This window comes from Lissotriton helveticus, chromosome 11 (assembly GCF_964261635.1).
Source record: "Lissotriton helveticus chromosome 11, aLisHel1.1, whole genome shotgun sequence".
Classification (NCBI taxonomy): Eukaryota; Metazoa; Chordata; class Amphibia; order Caudata; family Salamandridae; genus Lissotriton; species Lissotriton helveticus.
The window spans coordinates 592,726,857-592,747,151 of NC_136072.1; the positions used below are offsets into that span (position 1 = coordinate 592,726,857).

General features: G+C 44.9%; 1 protein-coding gene across 4 annotated transcripts in view; it reads right to left on the bottom strand.

Moving 5' to 3' along the window:
• Positions 1-20,295, bottom strand: part of DDHD2 (DDHD domain containing 2) — an 896,553-nt gene that overhangs the window by 675,609 nt on the left and 200,649 nt on the right. For all 4 annotated transcript variants that reach the window (XM_078666383.1, XM_078666384.1, XM_078666381.1 and 1 more), the window contains exon 2: positions 16,550-16,745. In XM_078666383.1, the coding sequence (XP_078522509.1) occupies positions 16,550-16,736 (187 nt within the window). In that variant the 5' untranslated portion in view covers positions 16,737-16,745. The remainder of the gene's footprint in view (positions 1-16,549; positions 16,746-20,295) is intronic.

The window sequence follows — 20,295 nt, forward strand, 5'->3', positions numbered from 1 at the left end:
TTGTGTCAATATTCTATGCATGGTACTCTGCTGCACCACGGGCTGAATGACGCTCTTGTCCTCCTGTTTTTGCGGTGGGTCCTTGTTGCTTTCTACTACAACACCACTCATGCCTCCAACCACTTGTAAGGTAGTGACCCTGAATGTCCGGGGTCTGAATAATCCCGTGAAGAGGCGGGCCGTCCTTTCACTTTTAGAGAACACACAGGCAGATATCTGTCTCCTCCAGGAGACGCACCTACTGTCACAGGACACTCATAGACTCCGCTCACACAAGTTCCCCTCACAATTCTTTTCCTCATGCACCACTAAAACAGCTGGGGTGGCGATTCTGGTGGCGCGGCGTTTCCAGGGGGAGGTTCTCCACAAATTTGCTGAACAAAAGGGTAGGTTACTGGCTTATCGATTTCGAATTGGGGGTCTCTTCTTCACGATAGGGTCCCTCTATAGTCCTAATGACCGTCAGGACCGCTTTCTTCAGGCGGCGATCGAGGAGGTCACATCTTCCCAGGATAGACATGTCATACTCGGGGGAGACTTCAATATTGTCTTCGACTCTGCGCTGGATAGGTCGGCGCAACGCTCCCCTCAGGTTGGAGAACTCTCGGCGGACCGTAAGGCTCAGCTGGACGAGGTGGACCTACTTGATATATGGCGACATTTGCATCCGACGGATAGGGACTACTCGTACTATTCTCATGCCCACAAAACATACGCACGGTTAAATCACCTGTTGGTTACCTCCCAAGTGAAAGCGTTAGCATCTGGATCTGAAATGGGTGTGATCTCCCTCTCGGACCATGCCCCAGTCGAGGTCCTGTTAACTATGCCCCCGACGGCGCTCCGCCCACGGACGTGGCGCCTTCGGGATACGCTGCTGCATAGGGCAGAAGTGGTGGCTCGCATTGAAAAGTCGATTCGGGAATTTCAATCCCATAACTATAATACAGACACTAGTCGGGCCACGCAATGGGCGGCTTTGAAGGCAGTCATCAGAGGGGAATTTATAGCGATTTCCTCGGCGGACAATACGGAGCGGCAGGCCAAGAGAGATGAACTCACAGATCGTGTTAGGGAACTGGAACAGATCCATCGCAGAACCGGGGCCCCCCGAATTTGGCGGCAGCTCAAGGAAGCCAGGAAGCTCCTGGCGGCCCTGGACCTCGACCAGGCGGAGTATGCCGCTTTGCGGTTGCGACACGCCTTTTATACTGGAGGGGACCGCTGTGGCAAGTTGTTGGCAAATAGGCTCCGTGTGGCGCGGCAGAGCCAGCTGGTCAAGGAGATCTCTGGCCCGATGGGCATGCCGGAAACTGAAGACGAGCGGATAGCTGCAGTCTTTCGGGGCTTTTACAAAGACCTCTATACCGGGGATCCTCCGGATGAGGAGGCGATGGACACTTATCTGGCCTCGATCACGCTTCCCTCTCTGGACCCTGTGCAGGCGGACTATCTGGACAGGGACATTAGGATCGAAGAAGTAGTTTCTGCCATTGCCCGACTCAAACACGGAAAGGCACCGGGCCCGGACGGCTACATTGCGCTGTATTATAAAACATTTTGCATGACGCTGGCACCCATCCTGACGCGCCTCTTCAACTCCTTTGCGGAGGCTGGGGCCATTCCACCTGATCTGCTCAGGGCCTCGATCTCGGTTATCCCTAAGCCAGGTAAGGACCCGAGGCAATGTGGATCCTACCGGCCGATCTCCCTTCTGAATATTGATTTAAAACTGTATACGGGGATACTTGCTGCTAGACTAGCTCTCCATCTGCCCGGCCTTATCGATCCTGACCAGGCGGGTTTTGTCCCGGGGCGGCAGACAGTGGACAATACGAAACGAATTGTTCATTTGCTGGAGAAGGCCTCTCGGGTTCCGGGGGAGCGAATGATGTTGGCGGTGGACGCAGAGAAAGCGTTTGACCGAGTCCACTGGCCTTACCTGGAGCGGGTGCTCATGAAAGCGGGTATAGGTGAGAAATTCCGCACCATGATCCTTAATTGCTACGTTCGTCCTTCGGCGATGGTCCGCGTTAATGGGCACGCTTCTGCCTCCTTCGACATTGAACGGGGCACCAGGCAAGGTTGCCCGCTTTCACCTTTGCTTTTCGCGCTCTACATGGAGCCTTTTGCCCAGCGGGTGCGAGACAACCCGCGAGTGACCGGCATCCGGATGGGGGCCTTCACACACGCTGTTAGCCTTTACGCTGATGATGTTATATTGTCTATTGACAAGCCCGCCGTGGCTCTCCCGGCATGCATGGAGGAACTATCCTCTTTTGGCGCGGTGTCTGGATTTCGAATGAACATGGGTAAATCGGTAGCGCTGGATATCTCCCTTGACCCGGTCACTAGGGCCTGTTTGCAGCAGCGGTTTCCCATGTTATGGTCCTCGGAAGCAGTGCCCTATTTGGGCATCCAGATTGCACCTACCGTGGCGGCGATGGTGTCGACAAACTATCGAGCCCTGGGGGCCAAGATCAAGGAGGAACTGGGCCGATGGAATCGAGGCGCTTTTTCCTGGCTTGGCAGGATAGCTGCTGTTAAAATGACGATTCTACCTCAGGTGTTATACCTCTTTCGGGCCTTGCCGCTCCAACCGCCCGGAGGATGGATCTCGCAATTACAGGCCGACGTTTCTCGGTTTGTCTGGCAGGGGAAGAAGCCTAGATTGCGTAGGGCCCTCTCGCTGCTGGCCCCGGAAGCGGGTGGACTGGGTATCCCAGACTTCCGCAAATACTTCCAGGCAGCACAGCTGCGTTTCCTGGTGGAATGGAGTAGGTGGGAGTCTGATAAGCATTGGCTCTTCCAGGATCAGGCGGTGGCTGGGAGACCGCTGCAGGAAATCCCCTTCCTGCGTCGCCCACATCGGCCCAAAAATCTCTATGCCTCTTTTGTTACGAGGGTGCCACTGAGGGTGTGGGATGCTACGAGCGTTCTACGTGACCTCACAACGTTCCCGTCACCGCTTACTCCGCTGGTGGACAATCCAGACTTTACCCCGGGGATGGAAAGAGGAGCGTTTGCGAGGTGGCAACAGGCGGGGTGCAGAGCCTTGTGTCATCTTTATGGCCCAGACAGGGTGGTTCCTTTTCCCCAACTTCGCCAGGAGTTCTCACTTCCAGAAACGGAGCGACTTCATTACATGCAGGCCCGCCACTGGGCCCTCCACCCGCAAGTACGAGAGACGGCCGATCGGCCTTTTTTCCCTTATGAGCACTGGTTCATGACACGGACTTCGGACTCCAAACTGATTACTGACTTGTACAAGCTGCTGCAGCCCCCGGCAACACACTTTTATCACCCTGGGAGAGAGCGTTGGGAGAGGGAGCTAGGGAGGACGCTGAGCCCTAAGGAATGGGAACACATAGCCTATAGAGCGCGGCACTCAGCCTACCACATGGGACTCACTGATACCTTGACTAAAATCTCTACCTATTGGTATTACACACCGGAACGAGTGCATGAGTTTGACCGTAGTAAAGCGGATGCGTGTTGGCGGGGGTGTGGACATAAGGGTACTCTTACGCATGTACTGTGGGATTGCCCGCTCCTAGAACTTTACTGGAAGGAAGTGTTGGATGAAATTGATTCTGCTTTTGAAATTGAACTGCCACGTTTCCCTGCCTATACCCTGCTGGGACTTCCGAATGATCTGATGTATCCCCTTCGTTCCCGCAGAGGAAGACAAATAGCTATAGCTCTGGGCTCCGCGGTTCAGAACATTCTGATTCATTGGCACACTGCTACAGTCCCGTCTATCACTGGCTGGCTCCACAGGTTGTGGCATGTGTTGGGTATGGAGAAGCTGTCCCTCACGGTGGCGGGTGATGTGGACCAGTTTAGGGAGCTCTGGCAGCCATTTCACTCCCTATTGCTTACTGAATTTAAGGAACTTACCTGTCCCAAATATCTCCGCCTTTTGAGGCTTCCAGCCCAGGTGGAGTCTGCCCCTTAATCTTCCTGTGAGTTTCTCTCCTTCGTATTGTAGCGCTGATGTATGTTGAGCTCGGGGACTGTGCACTGGACGGGGGTGGGATTGGGAGGGGGGGATGGGAGTTCGGGTGTTGGGGGGCATGTTGGGTGGGGGGGTTTCATGGGCAATGTCATAACATGTTGAGGCGACTGGAGCCTTCTATCATAGCGCAGGCGGATTTAACGGATGGCTAATCATTAACGGTACTTTTGGACACTTGCTTTCCGCCCTGATACATTCTCTTGAAATGTTTGTTTGTCCTTACATGTTGTCATGAATAAAATACTTTAAACCTAAAACACGAGGTCAGCTAACTTTCTGGATCTTTTTAATGGAGCAGAGAGCCCCCTACCCCAAGTGTACTGTCATTTCTTCGTGGCTATTCAGGCCCCCAGGTACCTTCGTTCCAATATCTATTATATGTCTGGATTCCAGCCTTCTCAATTTTTGTAATCTATCCCCACCTCTGGGGCTTGCCTGTACATGGTCTAACCCAAAGTAGCATATAAGGTAGAAGTTTCCAGTTTTTTCTCAGGATTTGTCTTAGCCCACCTGCCCCCTCCGAAAAGGTGGTGATGAATCTAAACTTTCCCTCATTTATAGTATCTTTTACTTTTTCTTTTAACATCTCTGTTCGTGGCATAGCATTGACTTTTTTCTGGGCCTCTTCCAGACATCTGATATTGTAGCCTCGCACCTTAAATCTCTCTATACTCGCATTTGCATTCCTGGTGTAATCTTCCTCCGATGTACAATTCCTTTTAATTCGGAGTAGTTCCCCATAGGGAATGCTATGGATTAACTTAGGGGGATGGCTACTGCTAGAATGTAGTATAGAGTTTCCTGCTGTGGGTTTTCTGAATAGCTGTGTGTGTATTCTTTCCTGTTCAATTCTTATCTCTAAATCAAGAAAGTTTATTCGATCCTCACTCATTTCTACTGTGACAAATCCTGAGAAAAAACTGGAAACTTCTAACTACAGATCCAGTTATTGGGATGGATATGCCAAACCAACCGATGATAACTTATAGAAGGGCTAGAGCATTACGAAATACACTGACAAAGAGCTATATGGCACGACCAGTAGACCGACCTTTTGGGGAACACAAACCAGGATTCTACCCATGTGGCAGGTGCAAGGCGTGCAAACATAGCAAAAAAGTAATATCTTATGATGTCAGGGGAAAAATGCGAAAAATAAGGGTATTTCTAACATGCTCGACCCCCTTCACAGTATACTGCCTCACTTGTCCATGTGGACTACGATACATCGGCAGCACTGTAAACCCCATGAAAATGCGTATCTTAGAACATCTCAGGGCCATTACAAATTGTGATCCTGCCTACCCAGTAGCAAGGCACTTCAAACAGTATCATAAGAGCAATAGTGACCTTATATCCTACTTTGGGTTAGACCATGTACAGGCAAGCCCCAGAGGTGGGGATAGATTACAAAAATTGAGAAGGCTGGAATCCAGACATATAATAGATATTGGAACGAAGGTACCTGGGGGCCTGAATAGCCACGAAGAAATGACAGTACACTTGGGGTAGGGGGCTCCCTGCTCCATTAAAAAGATCCAGAAAGTTAGCTGACCTTGTGTTTTAAAGATATTTTAATATGAGATATGTTGTAGAGTTAATTTAGGTTTGCACAGTGGGTGAGTAGGAAAAAGGGAATGTCTAAGGGAGGTAATTATGTAAGGCAAGCCCATACAGGGCTATATGTTAAACTTGGGTATATCAACTGTGTATAACAATTGCAAATAGCCCATCCAGGGCAATATGATTTGAATGCATTATGTAGTGGCTGATAATGTGGGCACAACGCGTAAAATGGACAATATGTGATGAATTCATGTACATCATATAATAAGAACATTTACTACGCTCTTGTATTTCAAAAGTGCAAATACAAAGTATATGCTGTGTCACTACTATAAGCGCAATATGACAGCCCATTCAGGGCGTGAACCGCAATGTTATACAAATGTTACACAAACCATCATAAGATGGCGACCATAGAATTGTCCTTTGTTTACCTCTAAGACATGCACGTGATGGGTATTTAAAAAACAAAAAATGGCGCGCAACTGTACCATAGACAAAGGCGGTAGCCGAAACGCGTCTGGTTCTCTGAGGGTTGTAATAAAGAATCTGAACCCTCCTCCCGCGAGTGCTGTGTCTTCTTCGAAGGTGAGGAGGAGTGAGCTTTGATAAAAGCGGGGTGCCGCCCCCCGCACAGCAGCACCCGTGTCTGAGTGCGCGACCTGGCGACATAAGGAAGCAAAGATATATATATATATATATATATATATACACACACATACACACACGCATATATACATACACACACACATATATATACACACACACACATATACATACAATTTATACATACACACATACACATATACACACATATGCACACTCAAATATATACAAACATATATATTCCAAACGAAAGCATGTACTCCTCCAGTGACATGAAAACAGCCCCACCAGATGTGCTTGAGTGGAAAATCCTTTAATCTTAACAAGTCTTACAGCATTACCCGTTTCGACTCTGAGAGTCTTAGCCATATGCAACAGGTAAGAGTGAGCAGCCACCTGATATCGTTTAAGCTCAGTTTCAAAGACAGTGATGAAAGGCTATAGAGTATGAGCATTTCAAACAGAGTTTTAAAGTGGCAGTATGCTAGTCATTCAAATATTCACCATGACTTCACGCATTAAACAGTGCACATTTTTAGAATTCAACGTGATCGTCAATATATTCAAAATGTATTGTTTCACATGTGCAAATCTCTTCACTGATTCCACTTAGTGTGTTTTTTAGGAGCTTAAAACCATTACTACCATAATGCTTAGCATTGTATCTGCACGATGTCCCAATCCTTCAATGTCTTTACTTTAATTACTTAATCACCTTTGAAAACACATGTGAGAAAAATCCCTCATTGCTCCGAGGAAAAAAAGGGGGATCCCAAAAACGCGTTTTCCCCATGTTATGTTCATGGGGATATGACTACAGCCTGAACCGCGGAACCAAATTAGACTAAATTTGGCAGAAAACTAGGGGTTGGTCCAGAAAAAGTGCTTTTATGATTTGGTGTAATTCCGTTCAGTAGTTTCAGAGATATTTAAGTTTAAAAACTATAGATATCTGGGGACACCAGTCCTTGTAGGGGACTCGCGGATCCTACTGAAATTTTATTGGCTGCCAATTCTTCAACCAGGAAGTGATGACAGCCATTTTGGGACTCGGCTTGAAGCAGAGTCCCAAAAAATAAGTTACTTTTTTTTTTTTAATGGGGCAGTGTAGGATTACCCCACGGGGGGTTAAAAGCATTTTTTATTTTGCTTTAAATTAGCGGGGGATCCGCTGCAAAATTTAAAAGAAGAGACGTACGGGCCCCCGCCGAGTACTTTAAAAGAAGCCCACGGAAGGGCCAAATCCTGAGGGCATGTTTTTAAAAATATGCGCGGAGTGCCCATGCGGCACCCCCGCACTCCAGGGACTGCCACCTTCCTGAGGCAAACTAAAATAAACATGTGGGGGGACCACACAGTCCCCAGCATTGCCGGGGACCGCTATCTCTCTGGGGCTATTTACTAAATTTGTGCTACTATTTTTCCATGGCTAAGGTAATGGGGGGGCCTCACGGATCCCCCTTCCCACAGTGACCACCACCTCCCAGGGGCTTTTAATTTTTGATATGGGCTGGCCTCAAGGACCCCCCGGGCACCACCACCTCCCCGGGTCCAAAAGTGTTTTTTAAGAAATGAGAGGAGGGGTGCGTCCCCCCTCCCCCAGGGCCGTTCTCAGCCCCCAGGGCACTTCACCTCCGCGGGGCAGACCCTTAATCAAGAATGGAAGGGCACGCGCCCCCTCCCAACTCCAGGGGTGGCTCCTGATATGTCCCGGGGTTCCCACTGCTGGGAATTAGCTGTTTGCTATGACTTAGCAAGAGCAAAACTCTTGCTTTCTCAAATTGGAGAACAATTGCTTTTACACACAGGGAGCAGCATGTTAGCACGGGATGGCACCCCCAGGGGCTGAAATTGGCCCTGGAGGGGGGCATCTCAGCCCCCCTACTTTAACTTAATAAAACAAAAATTTAATGGCTGGGCCCTGGGGTATTGAGTCTCCGGGGCCAAAATTTGCACGTGGAGGGGGGAAGCCATGAGGCCCCCTACCTTCTTCTAAATAGGACTGGCAAAGGTAATGGCCAGGGAAGGGGGGACCATGCCGCCCTCCTCCCCAAATAAGAAAAAGAATACAAATAAAATAAAAAGACCGGCAAGACAATGTAGGCCCGCCCGCTTTCTCCACCACTCTGCAAACGCGCCTCCTGGTGGACTGCTGGTTGGGGGTTGAAGTCACCTTGGATGCCAAGGGTCCTTGGGGACCTACAAGCCCTCCAGTTACCTCCAATAAGTCCCACACAGGCTGATTGCTGAAAAGGCTTCGGAGGCCACACCTCCTTTCTCCACCACTCTGCAAACGCACCTCCTGGTGCACTGTGGGTTGGGGGATGTAATATCCTGGGCTCCAAAAGATCCTTGGGAGCCAACTACTCCTCCTGTTACCTCCAGTAAGTCCCACAAAGCACGACTGCTGTAAGGACTTCGGAGGCCATGCCCCCTTTCTCCACCACTCTGTTAACTTGCCTCCTGGTGCACTACTGCTTGGAGGATGAAGTCCCCTTGGCTGCTGAGGGACTCTGGGGACCAAGAAGCCCTCCGGTTACCTCTAGTAAATCCCTTACAGGGGATTCCTGAAAGTTGGTCGGAGGTACCGCCCCTTTTCTCCACCACTCTGCAAACATGAGGACTAGTTAAAAAAAACCATAGTAATTCACTTAAAAAACAAAGGTTAGAGTAACGTTATAGTATGGAAACAGAATTTGAAAAACCTTAGATATTCACAGAAAAAAACAAAAGGCTACAGGGACGTTATATTTAAGCTGAAATTTCGCTCGTACAAAACCAGTGAAAATCAGCAGTTATAGTTACCTGAGCTAACTATAACTTAAGCCCCCGGAATGCACTGCTTATGAGCTCACATTACATCATTCATGACATGGCCAGTGACATCATTGATGACATCAGTGATGCCATCATCCACAGAACCACTCGCCCACCCACTCACGCCCCCAGAGAACCTTTTGTACGGCCACTGACACAGCCACTCACATACCCATACCAGTACTCATGTACCCACTTATTCCATAGAGACAGTCACACACCCACTCACTCATACAGCCACTCACCCATACAGCCTCTCAACACAGCCACACACATATATAAACACTCACTCACACACCCACACAACCACTTACATACCCATTCACACATCCATACAAGTACTCGCAGTGGTCTTCAAACTTCTTAATGCTGAGCCCCCGTAAACAAAAATCCCCAGGCCCCTTTCTTATGCTGCTAAATTGCCAATGTTTAAATATGTCTAAAGATATTTACACATTAGAGTTAAGTTCTGTTACCCCTTTTTGCACATACTCCCAGTGAGAATATACATGACAAGAGGGGTTAGTGATGGCCCATTACAAAGTGGCTTACTGCCGTACTGTTTTTAACAGTTAAAACAAAGCAGGATGCTGGTGCCCCCCTTGAGATCACTCAAGGCCCCCTCAGGGGGGCCTCTCCCCAGTTTGGATACCTTTGCAATACAGCCATTTGGACACACTTTCCAATACAGCCACTCACACCCCAATGTACTTAACCAAACACCCACACAAACAGCCACTCACTCACACAGCCACTTACACACCGAGTCACTCACTCATACAGCTGTTTGGACACCCACCCACTCACCCATACAGTCACTACACACCCAGTTAAACACCCATAGAACCACTCAAACCGCCACTCACTCATACAGCCACTGACACAACGACTTACTCACCAATACCGCTACTCACATAGCATGTCACTCACCCACACAGCCACTCACACACCCACTTATACACCCATATACGGCCACTTACACACCCATACTCACAATGATACATACACTCACTCAACCACTCACATAATATACATTAGAAGTAGTATCACTAAGTAGTAGTGCACCTAGTATACTAAAATAACTTTTGTAGGTTAGTATATATGTTTAATACCCATAAACTCTAGAAAACACTTACACTCACCTGATGATGTCATCAGTGATGTCAATGACCATTTCATGAGTGATGTAATATGTGTGGTCATAAGCAGTGTATTGCGGGGGCATAAGTTATAGTTCGCTCACATAATTATAATTGGTGAATTTCTATGATTTTGCACGAGTGAAATAGGAGCTCAACTATAACATCCCTGTAACCTTTGTTCAGTGAATATATATATATATGAACGTTATGGCGGCAAAACTGCACAATAAAATAATTTGCACCAACCTTTTTTGGACCGTGTATACTGGGGAAGTGGCGAGGACTTTGCTGCTGCTCACCTACGGAGTGTTTGATATATATATATATATATATATATATATATATATATATATATATATATATATAAATCCACAGTATGCTGATAAGCATTGCGCGCACTCGGTGGTACAGATTCAAATTCTTTAATTTCTCAAAAAACGTTACGCGTTTCGACACTAAGTGTGTCTTGCTCACACGTGTGAGCAAGACACACTTAGTGTCGAAACGCGTAACGTTTTTTGAGAAATAAAAGAATTTGAATCTGTACCACCGAGTGCGCGCAATGCTTATCAGCATACTGTGGATTTATAAATGACTTTTCGGCATAAGGGTTCGCCGACAACGCGCCACCTGACTACGGGAGCGGGATCCCGGAAGGACCCTGTCTGGTGAAATTATATATATATATATCATCATGTGATCAAGGCCTCTGTGAAGGCCGAAACGTCATGCTGAGGTGTGCCGTCTTCCCGACGAAATAAAATACACTGCTCACCTGCACTTGGGTCTCCTCTCTTCTTCTGCGCTATCCAGGATTGGGCACCAGGCGAGAGTGGCAGGGACTGATATATATATATATATATATATATATATACACACAGACACATATATATACACACAGACACATATATATATATACACACACACACACATGTACGCGCACACATCAATATATATATATATATATATATATATATATATATATATATATATATATATATATATATATATATATCCCTTTACTCTCGTCCACCAACCGCTGCTCCATTTATCCACGGGTGCCTCTTACCGCACGGTGGGGTGCGTTTTGATATCCACAACACTCGATCCCAATCCTCGGATCGTTTTCCCAACAAAGAGCACTCTAGCCGTATTACGTAGTTTTTTTATGCCATATTTTATTCATAGCATTTCTGCAGTTTCAAAGGTTTAGCAAACGCGTTTCGGCGTCTCCGCCTTCATCAGTGTAAACCTGCATTGTGTTTAGAACGTGTTAAATAAAATTTCATTGCAACCTGAGTCACGTAATAAAAATAGAAATAAAAAACGGCACAACAGATACAATTTCAGTCATTGTGGCGGCCATCTTAAAGTGATAATTTTTAAATTTTTACATTATCATATATATATATATATATATATATATATATATATATATATATATATATATATATATATTCGGACACAATCTGACTTTCCTTCGTCAGAAAAACGGCAAGCACGCTGGAAATCCGGTGTAAAGATTTTTATTCTGCAAACCCCCCTCACCCCAGACAGACGCGTTTTGCTATGAAAAGCTTCGTCAGTGTCAGTTAGTGTTCAAATTACAAAGCCATTTTAAAGCCCGCCAGTCTCTAGTGTTTGCATCAACATAGAAAATAGACAATACACGCAAAGAAACGGGACGGCCATATTTGAGTGTACCTATCAACACACATATCTGTTACTTTTCAATGGCTAAGAATATAAAGTGCGTAAAGTGCATAATAAAAATACAAAACATTAACATACTCATAATCTCATATATGTACATACTTCATTTGTACGTGCATAGCATGAAATTTCATTTTTTGTAGTGACTTATTTTAGCTTTCTTGTCAACATAATTTTTGTTTTTGTGGGGTGAATCCCCCTAAGTCAACCACTGCTGTTTTTTCTTTATCTTTTTGCCCTGTATGGGCTGTGTTTACTATTTCTTCTATTTTCAGTGAGCTGCAACATACTACTGGGCAACATTGTTTTGGGGCCTGTCTTATCCCTTTTCACGTTTTCTCAAGGATACATTCAATAACAGTTTCTGGCACGAGCTATGTTCTATAGTTCTGACTTTCGCTGTTTTCATGGATCTCACAGGTGCACCCACATCTCCTCATCATTATTTAGACCCCAAGGTGTTCTTGTTTTGAGATCAATAACATATTTCGACTCCAAAATAGCCCCTATCTTTGAAACGTTTTCCTGCCTCTGTTTTTGCTTTTGTGAAGTCATCAACAGTCGAGCAATTTCTTTTTAGCCGTAGGAGTTCCCCATATGGAACATTTTTTACAAGGCTCCTAGGATGATAACTCGCCGCATGTAGTACGGCATTGCCTGCTGTAGGCTTCCTATAAAGCTGTGTGTGTAGTCTTTCATTATGTAGAAAAACCTCCAAATCAAGATAAAACACACTGGTGGTACTTATTGTGCTAGTAAATTTCAAATTCCACTGGTTTTCATTAAGGGCCACAATATATGTCTCAGCAGAAGATTGATCACCTCACCACACTATGAAAAGGTCATCTACATACCTAGTCCATAACAATAAATTGTCATTCCACACTTCATTAGCTCCTCCCCATGCCTCGTGCTTCTCCCACCGGCCCACAAAGAGATTTGCGTAGCTGGGGGAGAAGCACGAGCCCATGGAATTACCCCTAATCTGTTTGTATATTTGTCCTGCAAAAAGAAACATGTTATTGTATAAACAAACGTATCATGCTAAGAATTATGCTACTATGGGTACGATATTTCTCTGGTTTCATATCAAGGAACCACTTAGTAGCTGCTAGACCATGTTCATGTTTTATACAAGTGTATACATTTGTTACGTCCAGCATGATTAAAAGCATGTCCGGTTCCCAAGAGATGTTGTCCATTAATAGGAGAAAGTCTTAAGTGTCCCTAACATATGAGGGTAAATCTTTAACAATCGGAGAAAGGAAGTAATCAATGAAACAGGAAGTGTTTTCTAGAAGACTTCCAATTGAAGATACAATTGGACGCCCTGGTGGTCTTTTGGCGTTTTTGTGGATCTTAGGGAGATGGTAAAAGGTGGGTAAAATAGGGGCATCACATTTGAGAAATGTGAGTTCTTCCATACTTAGCATACCATCACTCTTCCATTCGTCCAGCATAGAATGGTATTTTGTAATGCTGTTCACATATTCAACTCTTTTGATGGTAACGTAGCACTTAGTGTCCTTTAGTTGTTTTAGTGCCTCTTGTTCATAGTCCTCCTTATTGATGATTACAATATTTCCACCCTTGTCTGAGGGCTTTATATCAATTGTTGGATCATTTTTCAGGGATTTAATTGTCTCCTACTCCTTTCTTGAGATGTTTGATGTCCTCATATCCATTCTGGTTTTTGCCATTATCTCCATGTCCATTAGTACCGCCTCATTGAAAACATCTATTGCATCATGAGCAGAAATTGGCAGTTTCCTTGATTTGTTTTTCAAATTGCTTGGTTCTCTGATTTGATGTGTTGTTACAGATACAATATTCGCTTGGTCAGCATGTAAGCTCCCTTCTTGGGAATTTTGCGTTGGAGCTAACAGTCTTTCTGCCAGGCGATTGGTATCCACTTCTTCCAGTGATTCCGTGGTATCAACCGGACGCGTCCCCATTACCGCGTTTGTAGGATTTGATGAAAATATTTTCTTGAATTTTAATTTTCTTATGTATCTGAAAAGATCAATTCTTGTCTCGACCAGGTCAAATTCACTAGTTGGGCAGAAGCTTAGTCCTTTCTTGAGAACCTGTGTTTCAGAGTCTGTTAGTGTTCTCTTAGAAAGGTTTATCACGTTGTTGTCATCTTTAGTTATTGTTTCCAACGGTTCGTGATGCTCCGTGTTACTCTCGGTGAGGTGCTGATCTGTGTACCTCCTCTTGCCCCTCTTGCCCCTCCTCGTTTTCCTCTTTGGTTTAGCTGAGGTAGATGGTTTGTTTGTTGGGGTCTCTGACGAGTTTATTTTATGACCTGGTACTTGTCGAAAAAAGGTTTTTCAGGCGCTTTGCTTTTGGATACTGAAGCTACAACCTGCTCTCCATCAGAGAGCTCGACCTCTAATTCTTCTGTGTCGACATGGCTTCTTGTTCCATTCTCCTGCGCCAATCTCTTTCGCGTAACATCAAATTTCTTAGCAAATGTTAGTATCCTGCCTGAAAGATAATCCTGCTCATCTCTTTGGAATTTATTCTGTTTGCGCTTTCTGATGCCCATCTCATATTCCTTGATTCTTTTTGACATTGTGGCTCTAAGGTCATCGCACATTTTAGTGTCTTTCTCTTTTTTAATGATTTCTTCCAGTTCGGCTATATCTTTCAAACACTTGTCACGGTCACTCCAGGCATATTTAATTAATAGCCGTACCATTCCTTTGGCAGAATCAGCTGTGTATTCTGACCAATCTTTTAGGAGGTTTGGATCCGGATTTTCATAAGATGGAATAGTGTATATACAAAGCCCCCTGGGAATTCTGTCGCATTCTATATAGCGTTGGAGAGAGGTGGCTTCCCACCATTTTCTCACCTCTCTCTCTAATAGTCTCTCCAATTTTTGAAACATTGTTTTTATATTGCTACTTGCAACTGGAGTCACTCCGATGTTGTCAGACCTTTGTGGTCTGTCTGCGCTTGACCTGAACATGATGTTTGCTGCTGATTCCCTTTCTCCTGAAATATCCTCTGTATCTGGCATTGCAGCTTTTCAAAAAAAGTATGTACTGATTAAAGTCAAATGGGGCGGTAAAGTCACTGTTTAGAGGGGGTTTGCATTCCCCTTCGGTACCAAACGGGTTAGAGGCTGAGCGTTAGTTGGCTATTAATACAGGACGGTTGGTCTACTCACTGTTCCCAGTTGGTGCCGAGTCGATGTCCTCCGACGTCTTCCCCGCAACCTTCCGTACCGCAGTTCCGTATTCCGAGCCGTTTGTTGTTTATTCAACTGATGCGCTTGGGATTATTTTGCTTCAGGTTCCCGCGCTTCCATTTCGTTCCGCTCGCAGTGCCTCGGGGCTGATGGCCAAAATTGATTAGAGCACAGGTTTCTCACCGCCGTCGCTCCTCTTTCACCCGGGTGCTTCAAGCCAGTGCTGGTGAAAACTCTAGTAAACTCGGACACAATCTGACTTTCCTTCGTCAGAAAAACGGCAAGCATGCTGGAAATCCGGTGTAAAGATTTGTATTCTGCAAACCCCCCTCACCCCAGACAGACGCGTTTCGCTATGAAAAGCTTTGTCAGTGTCAGTCAGTGTTCAAATTACAAAGCCATTTTAAAGCCTGCCAGTCTCTAGTGTTTGCATCAACATAGAAAATGGACAATACACGCAAAGAAACGGGGCGGCCATATTTGAGTGTACCTATCAACACACATATCTGTTACTTTTCAATGGCTAAGAATATAAAGTGCGTAAAGTGCATAATTAAAATACAAAACATTAACATACTAATAATCTCATATATGTACATACTTCATTTTTACGTGCATAGCATGAAATTTCCTTTTTTGTAGTGACTTATTTTAGCTTTCTTGTCAACATAATTTTTGTTTTTGTGGGGTGAATCCCCCTAAGTCAACCACTGCTGTGAGGAGGAGGAATAGAGAGAGGTACGACCTAGGTGATCTCACGGAGAATCGCTCCACACGCACGAGTGTGATCACGGGGTACCCCCAACCCTCGCCTCCCATGGGGCTAGTTGCTCCCTACTAAAGGGTCAATGGACCTTTTGAGTGGATAAGGACTATAGGTCATATCCACAGAGTGGCATTATCTATACAGCATGGTAAGATTGGAGCCCCCATCCCGGTCCTGATGAAAGCCATGTAGCTTTGGGACAGTATGGCTGAAACATGTTGACCTTTTTTTAAAAAAACTCACACAGCGGTGATTGGATAATTGCTTTCTTATTCACCGCACTTCTGTTTTTAAATCCCACATGGCTCCCTAACTAAATAAAGTTTCATTGGGGAACTCTTGATGGCTTTTTAACGCACTACTCCCTTAGGGCCCCCACTCACTTTAGAAAGTGCATCCCTGTCGTCAGGTGCATGCCCGTCCTCCACCAAACGGGGTTTCTGGAGGGCGAGGACTGGCAGATGATGAAGCATGACACCTGGTGGTGTGTGATGCCAGTCCATCACTTTTTGTGAGATGCCCACAGTACTGCTTGGCAATCCACATTGACTTGGTTAATTTCTAGAAGTGGTCTTTATTTGTGATATAGGGTTAGCTAAAGCAGTTCACAGTTGACACTGGGCAATGACGTTAATTTTTACAACAGGTTGTTGTGAAAGTAGAGGACACTACAGAGCAAGATAAACTGCGCTACCATATCAGAAGAAACTATCAGTACATACCACGGGTGTACGCCTCTTCTAATTTCTGAGAATCTTCCTTGCTCAGCGGGGTCCAGCAAGCCTTGACTTCAGCAGGCTTGTTGAAAAACCAGTGATGGGACACTGGCTCGTATTCACTGACAGCATCTACCATCTCAAAAGAAGTTGATGAAGTAGGGGAGGACCCTATTTTCTCCTCTGTAGACATTTCAGGGACCTACAAAAAGCAAAACAAAAGAGAAGCGGATATTAAACTCATGAGGATATACAGCATTTAATCTTAAGGTATAAACTGCATACTGAAATAAGCTTAGCATTTGCCAGAAATGGTATCCATGCTAAATGATTTGACATTTGTGTGTCACAAGTTCTGAAAGAGGCGTAAAAGTTATGTGGAATATAAGCTGCAAGGAAAAATCTTATGTGATGTTAACAGTATTCATGGTACCTAAAGGCACCTATTTGGCGTGCTGTACTTCAATAATACAACATATCAGTGTTAGACAAAGCAATAAGAGACAATTACCAACAGAGAAAAGAGGTAAAACCTATACTCAGATAAACAGATGAAGACAGATACTCTGAGAAAAGATGGAAAGAGAAATTGAATGCAATGTAAAAGAGCAAGATAGAAAAAGTCACACCAGCAACTTGAATAGGACTTTTGATGGCATTAATTAACCAATTTCTGCCACTAAAATCATTGCCTCTCCAGAAGACTTACAACACCAATAGTATCAGCAGTAAACAATGTAGTCCAATATTCAAAACTTCATTTGGGAACTTTATGACAGTATTACTGCTATGTCCAGATAACCCAAGAATGTCTCAATACTGTGGAAAAAGACCAGCCGACAGCCTAATTCTCATAGGTCAGTTCGCCACCACACATTAGAAAACTAAACACTTTTGAAACTGTGCGAGAATCATCATGGATAACCAAACCTGCACTGGCAGAAATTTAATCTTTTCTCTCAAATCAAATCCTGCCAAGTCAAAGGTGGTTCGGTCTGCTCCAGCATTGCAAGGATCACCCCCATGCGATTGCTTTTCAATTTGCACATATAGCCCTTATTAAGTTACACCATTTAAGGTTCCATCTGTAAGCAAATGCACCCACGTCCATATTATGTAGAGGAAGGACCAGAAAAGGCTGCACCACTTGGCGCCCTTTCAGAATATTGACCCAATCTTGTCTATGGAGCAGCAGCAGGGTGGTTACGTATGGAAAAGGGGGATGTTTACCCGGGAAATAACTTCATCTTTTTACAAGATGCACAAGACACTTTTGGGATAGGACAGGGTAATTTTTTACACCCTGCAAAATTGGAAAGTGGTGCGAGGGAGCTCTGGGCAGATTTTCCTGCGGAGCCCAGGCCCTCTGTGGGCCTGCATGGTCTTATTGGATGGGGAGAAGGACGCCCCTTAATTACCCATTTTTACAGATCCCTTGGGTCTGATATGCAACCTACGTCAATTTCCTGCACGGGGAGCTTGGGAAAAGGATTTAGGTACACCCATCTCGGACCCGGACTGGGTGAGTGCCTTGAGCCTTGTCCAAACTGTATCCTCTAATAACAGGTTTAAACTTTTGCACTTTAATTTTCTTCACCGTACATATGTTACTCCGCATGGCCCCAACAGAACAGACCCTACCATGGGGGCCACATGTGAGCACTGTGGGGAGGTTTAAGCCACCTTCCTACATTTGGAGAGGGAGTGTGTGCAGGTTCGGGCTTATTGGGGACAGGTTGTGCCGAGTGTTGAGTCGGTCACCAGGACGTGTTCCATTGACTCCACTCGTTTGTCTTCTGGGGGTGGTGGTGCGCCCCAGGGGACGCAGAGTCCCCTATAGATTAACCCAGTTGACCTTGTTGCATGGCAAAGAGGAACATGGGCATTGTTTGAATGGGTACGAGGGTCCCATTGTTAACACATTGGCTTTGTGACTTGTTGGAATGGGGGGCGGCAGTGGAACAACATATGAGACAACCATGCACGGATGAGGGGGACGGCTGAGGCCAGAATACTCTGAGCACAGTTGCTAGGTATGTTTCAAGTCTGATAATGACACTTCCTCTGGAGATGGATCTGACCAAGTGTGTAATGCCACTCCTCGGTGTGCTGACTGGCTTGAAGCCTTGGTTCAGTGTATACTTTTCATACTGCGTCACTGGACGCATGGTTGGTTTCACTTTCTGATTCTACCTGTTGTATAATTGACATTACATTATGTATGACGCTGTTGCCAATCACTATATGTTTTGTTGTTTGTTTCAAAGCAATAAAAACAGACTAAAACAAAAACAAAAATAAGAAAAGGCTGCATCACTGAATTCTTAGAACACATCCATCACTAGAATCTGCGAGGCAATTCACAATTAATGTCATCATCATCAAGAAATACTTTATTCGGTTCGAATTTTCAAAACCATAAAAGTACAAGACACACATAAACAATGGTCCAAAAAGCACAATATATCATTAAAAAAGATTACAATTATCAATCAAAATAAAAACATTACAAAATTTTAAAAGACTAGATTCAATTTTACAGTAAGCATGATTATTGTTGGTAGGTATTCTACACCCAATTAATCTTTTTACCCAGTCTGACTGCGATAGTTAGAAATTTGGCCACATTATAGATTTCCCAGATATCATTTAGCATCTGAAGGTATAATAACGCTGGTTTGACCTGCCTAAACCCTCTCCCTTTTAACAGGGGAATAATACATTTTTCCCTAATAGACTTGAAGTGGATACAAAAGAGCAAGTAGTGGGCAGTGTCCATAATTGAATGTCCATCACAAGTACATATATTCAGTTCCGAGTCCCTGGTCCAACCAGGACGACCAGAAATGAACAAGTGAACTTTATTCAGGCGGAACTTGGTGAGAAGGTACCTATGGTTTGGGTTGTTTACGACCTTCAAATAAAGCTCCGGATCATGGTCTGAAGAAACAATCAATTGATGCGACCTAACCGAAGGTTTTATCAACTCCCTGTTTTCCCTGTCCATTCCACTGTACAACAAAAAAGTGTTCTTTGTCCACTTCAAGTCTGCCTTCACGAGGGCAGAGGGGTTATGGAACAATTCAGGCCTTCCTAGCTTAGCACACAACTGCTCAACATAATTCAGCCAGGGGATCTTGTTCCAGTGATCTAGTTTAAGGCAGTCCTTCAGGATTTCATGATTAACTTCAAGCTCTGGGTTGAGCCACACAGATATCCATTTCAGGAGGGGAGCCATAGCGACCCGGTCCTCCAGATAATCCACCCCACATTCCTGATGTACAATAAAGCTTGCCGTGGATTTTGGTAAGGAAAGAATGGATTTTAAAAAGTTATCTTCGATCACTTGAAGAAGTTTAACAGGCCTAAAACCCCACAGGTCTGCGCCATACATAACAATAGCTATGCATTTAGCAGCGTACACTTTTAAAACGGCCTCTATAGGCTTCACCCCGATTTTACGTGAAAAGCCGAAAACTGCAGATATGGATCGTGTTAAGACCTTTTTTTTCTCCAGCATTTGGGGAAGCCATGTAGAGCGATCGTCAAACACTACACCCAGATAAGGGAATCTGGGGACTCTAGATAATTTGTGACCATTGCAGTGTAAGGTCATGGCTTGTTTTTTGGCCTTTGTTTTAGGCCCTACTACCATTACATGGGATTTACCAAAATTGATGCTTAAGTCCAGCTTTATCATAAAATTATAAAAAGAATTCAACAGACTTTGCAGACCTACTGCGGTTCTAGCT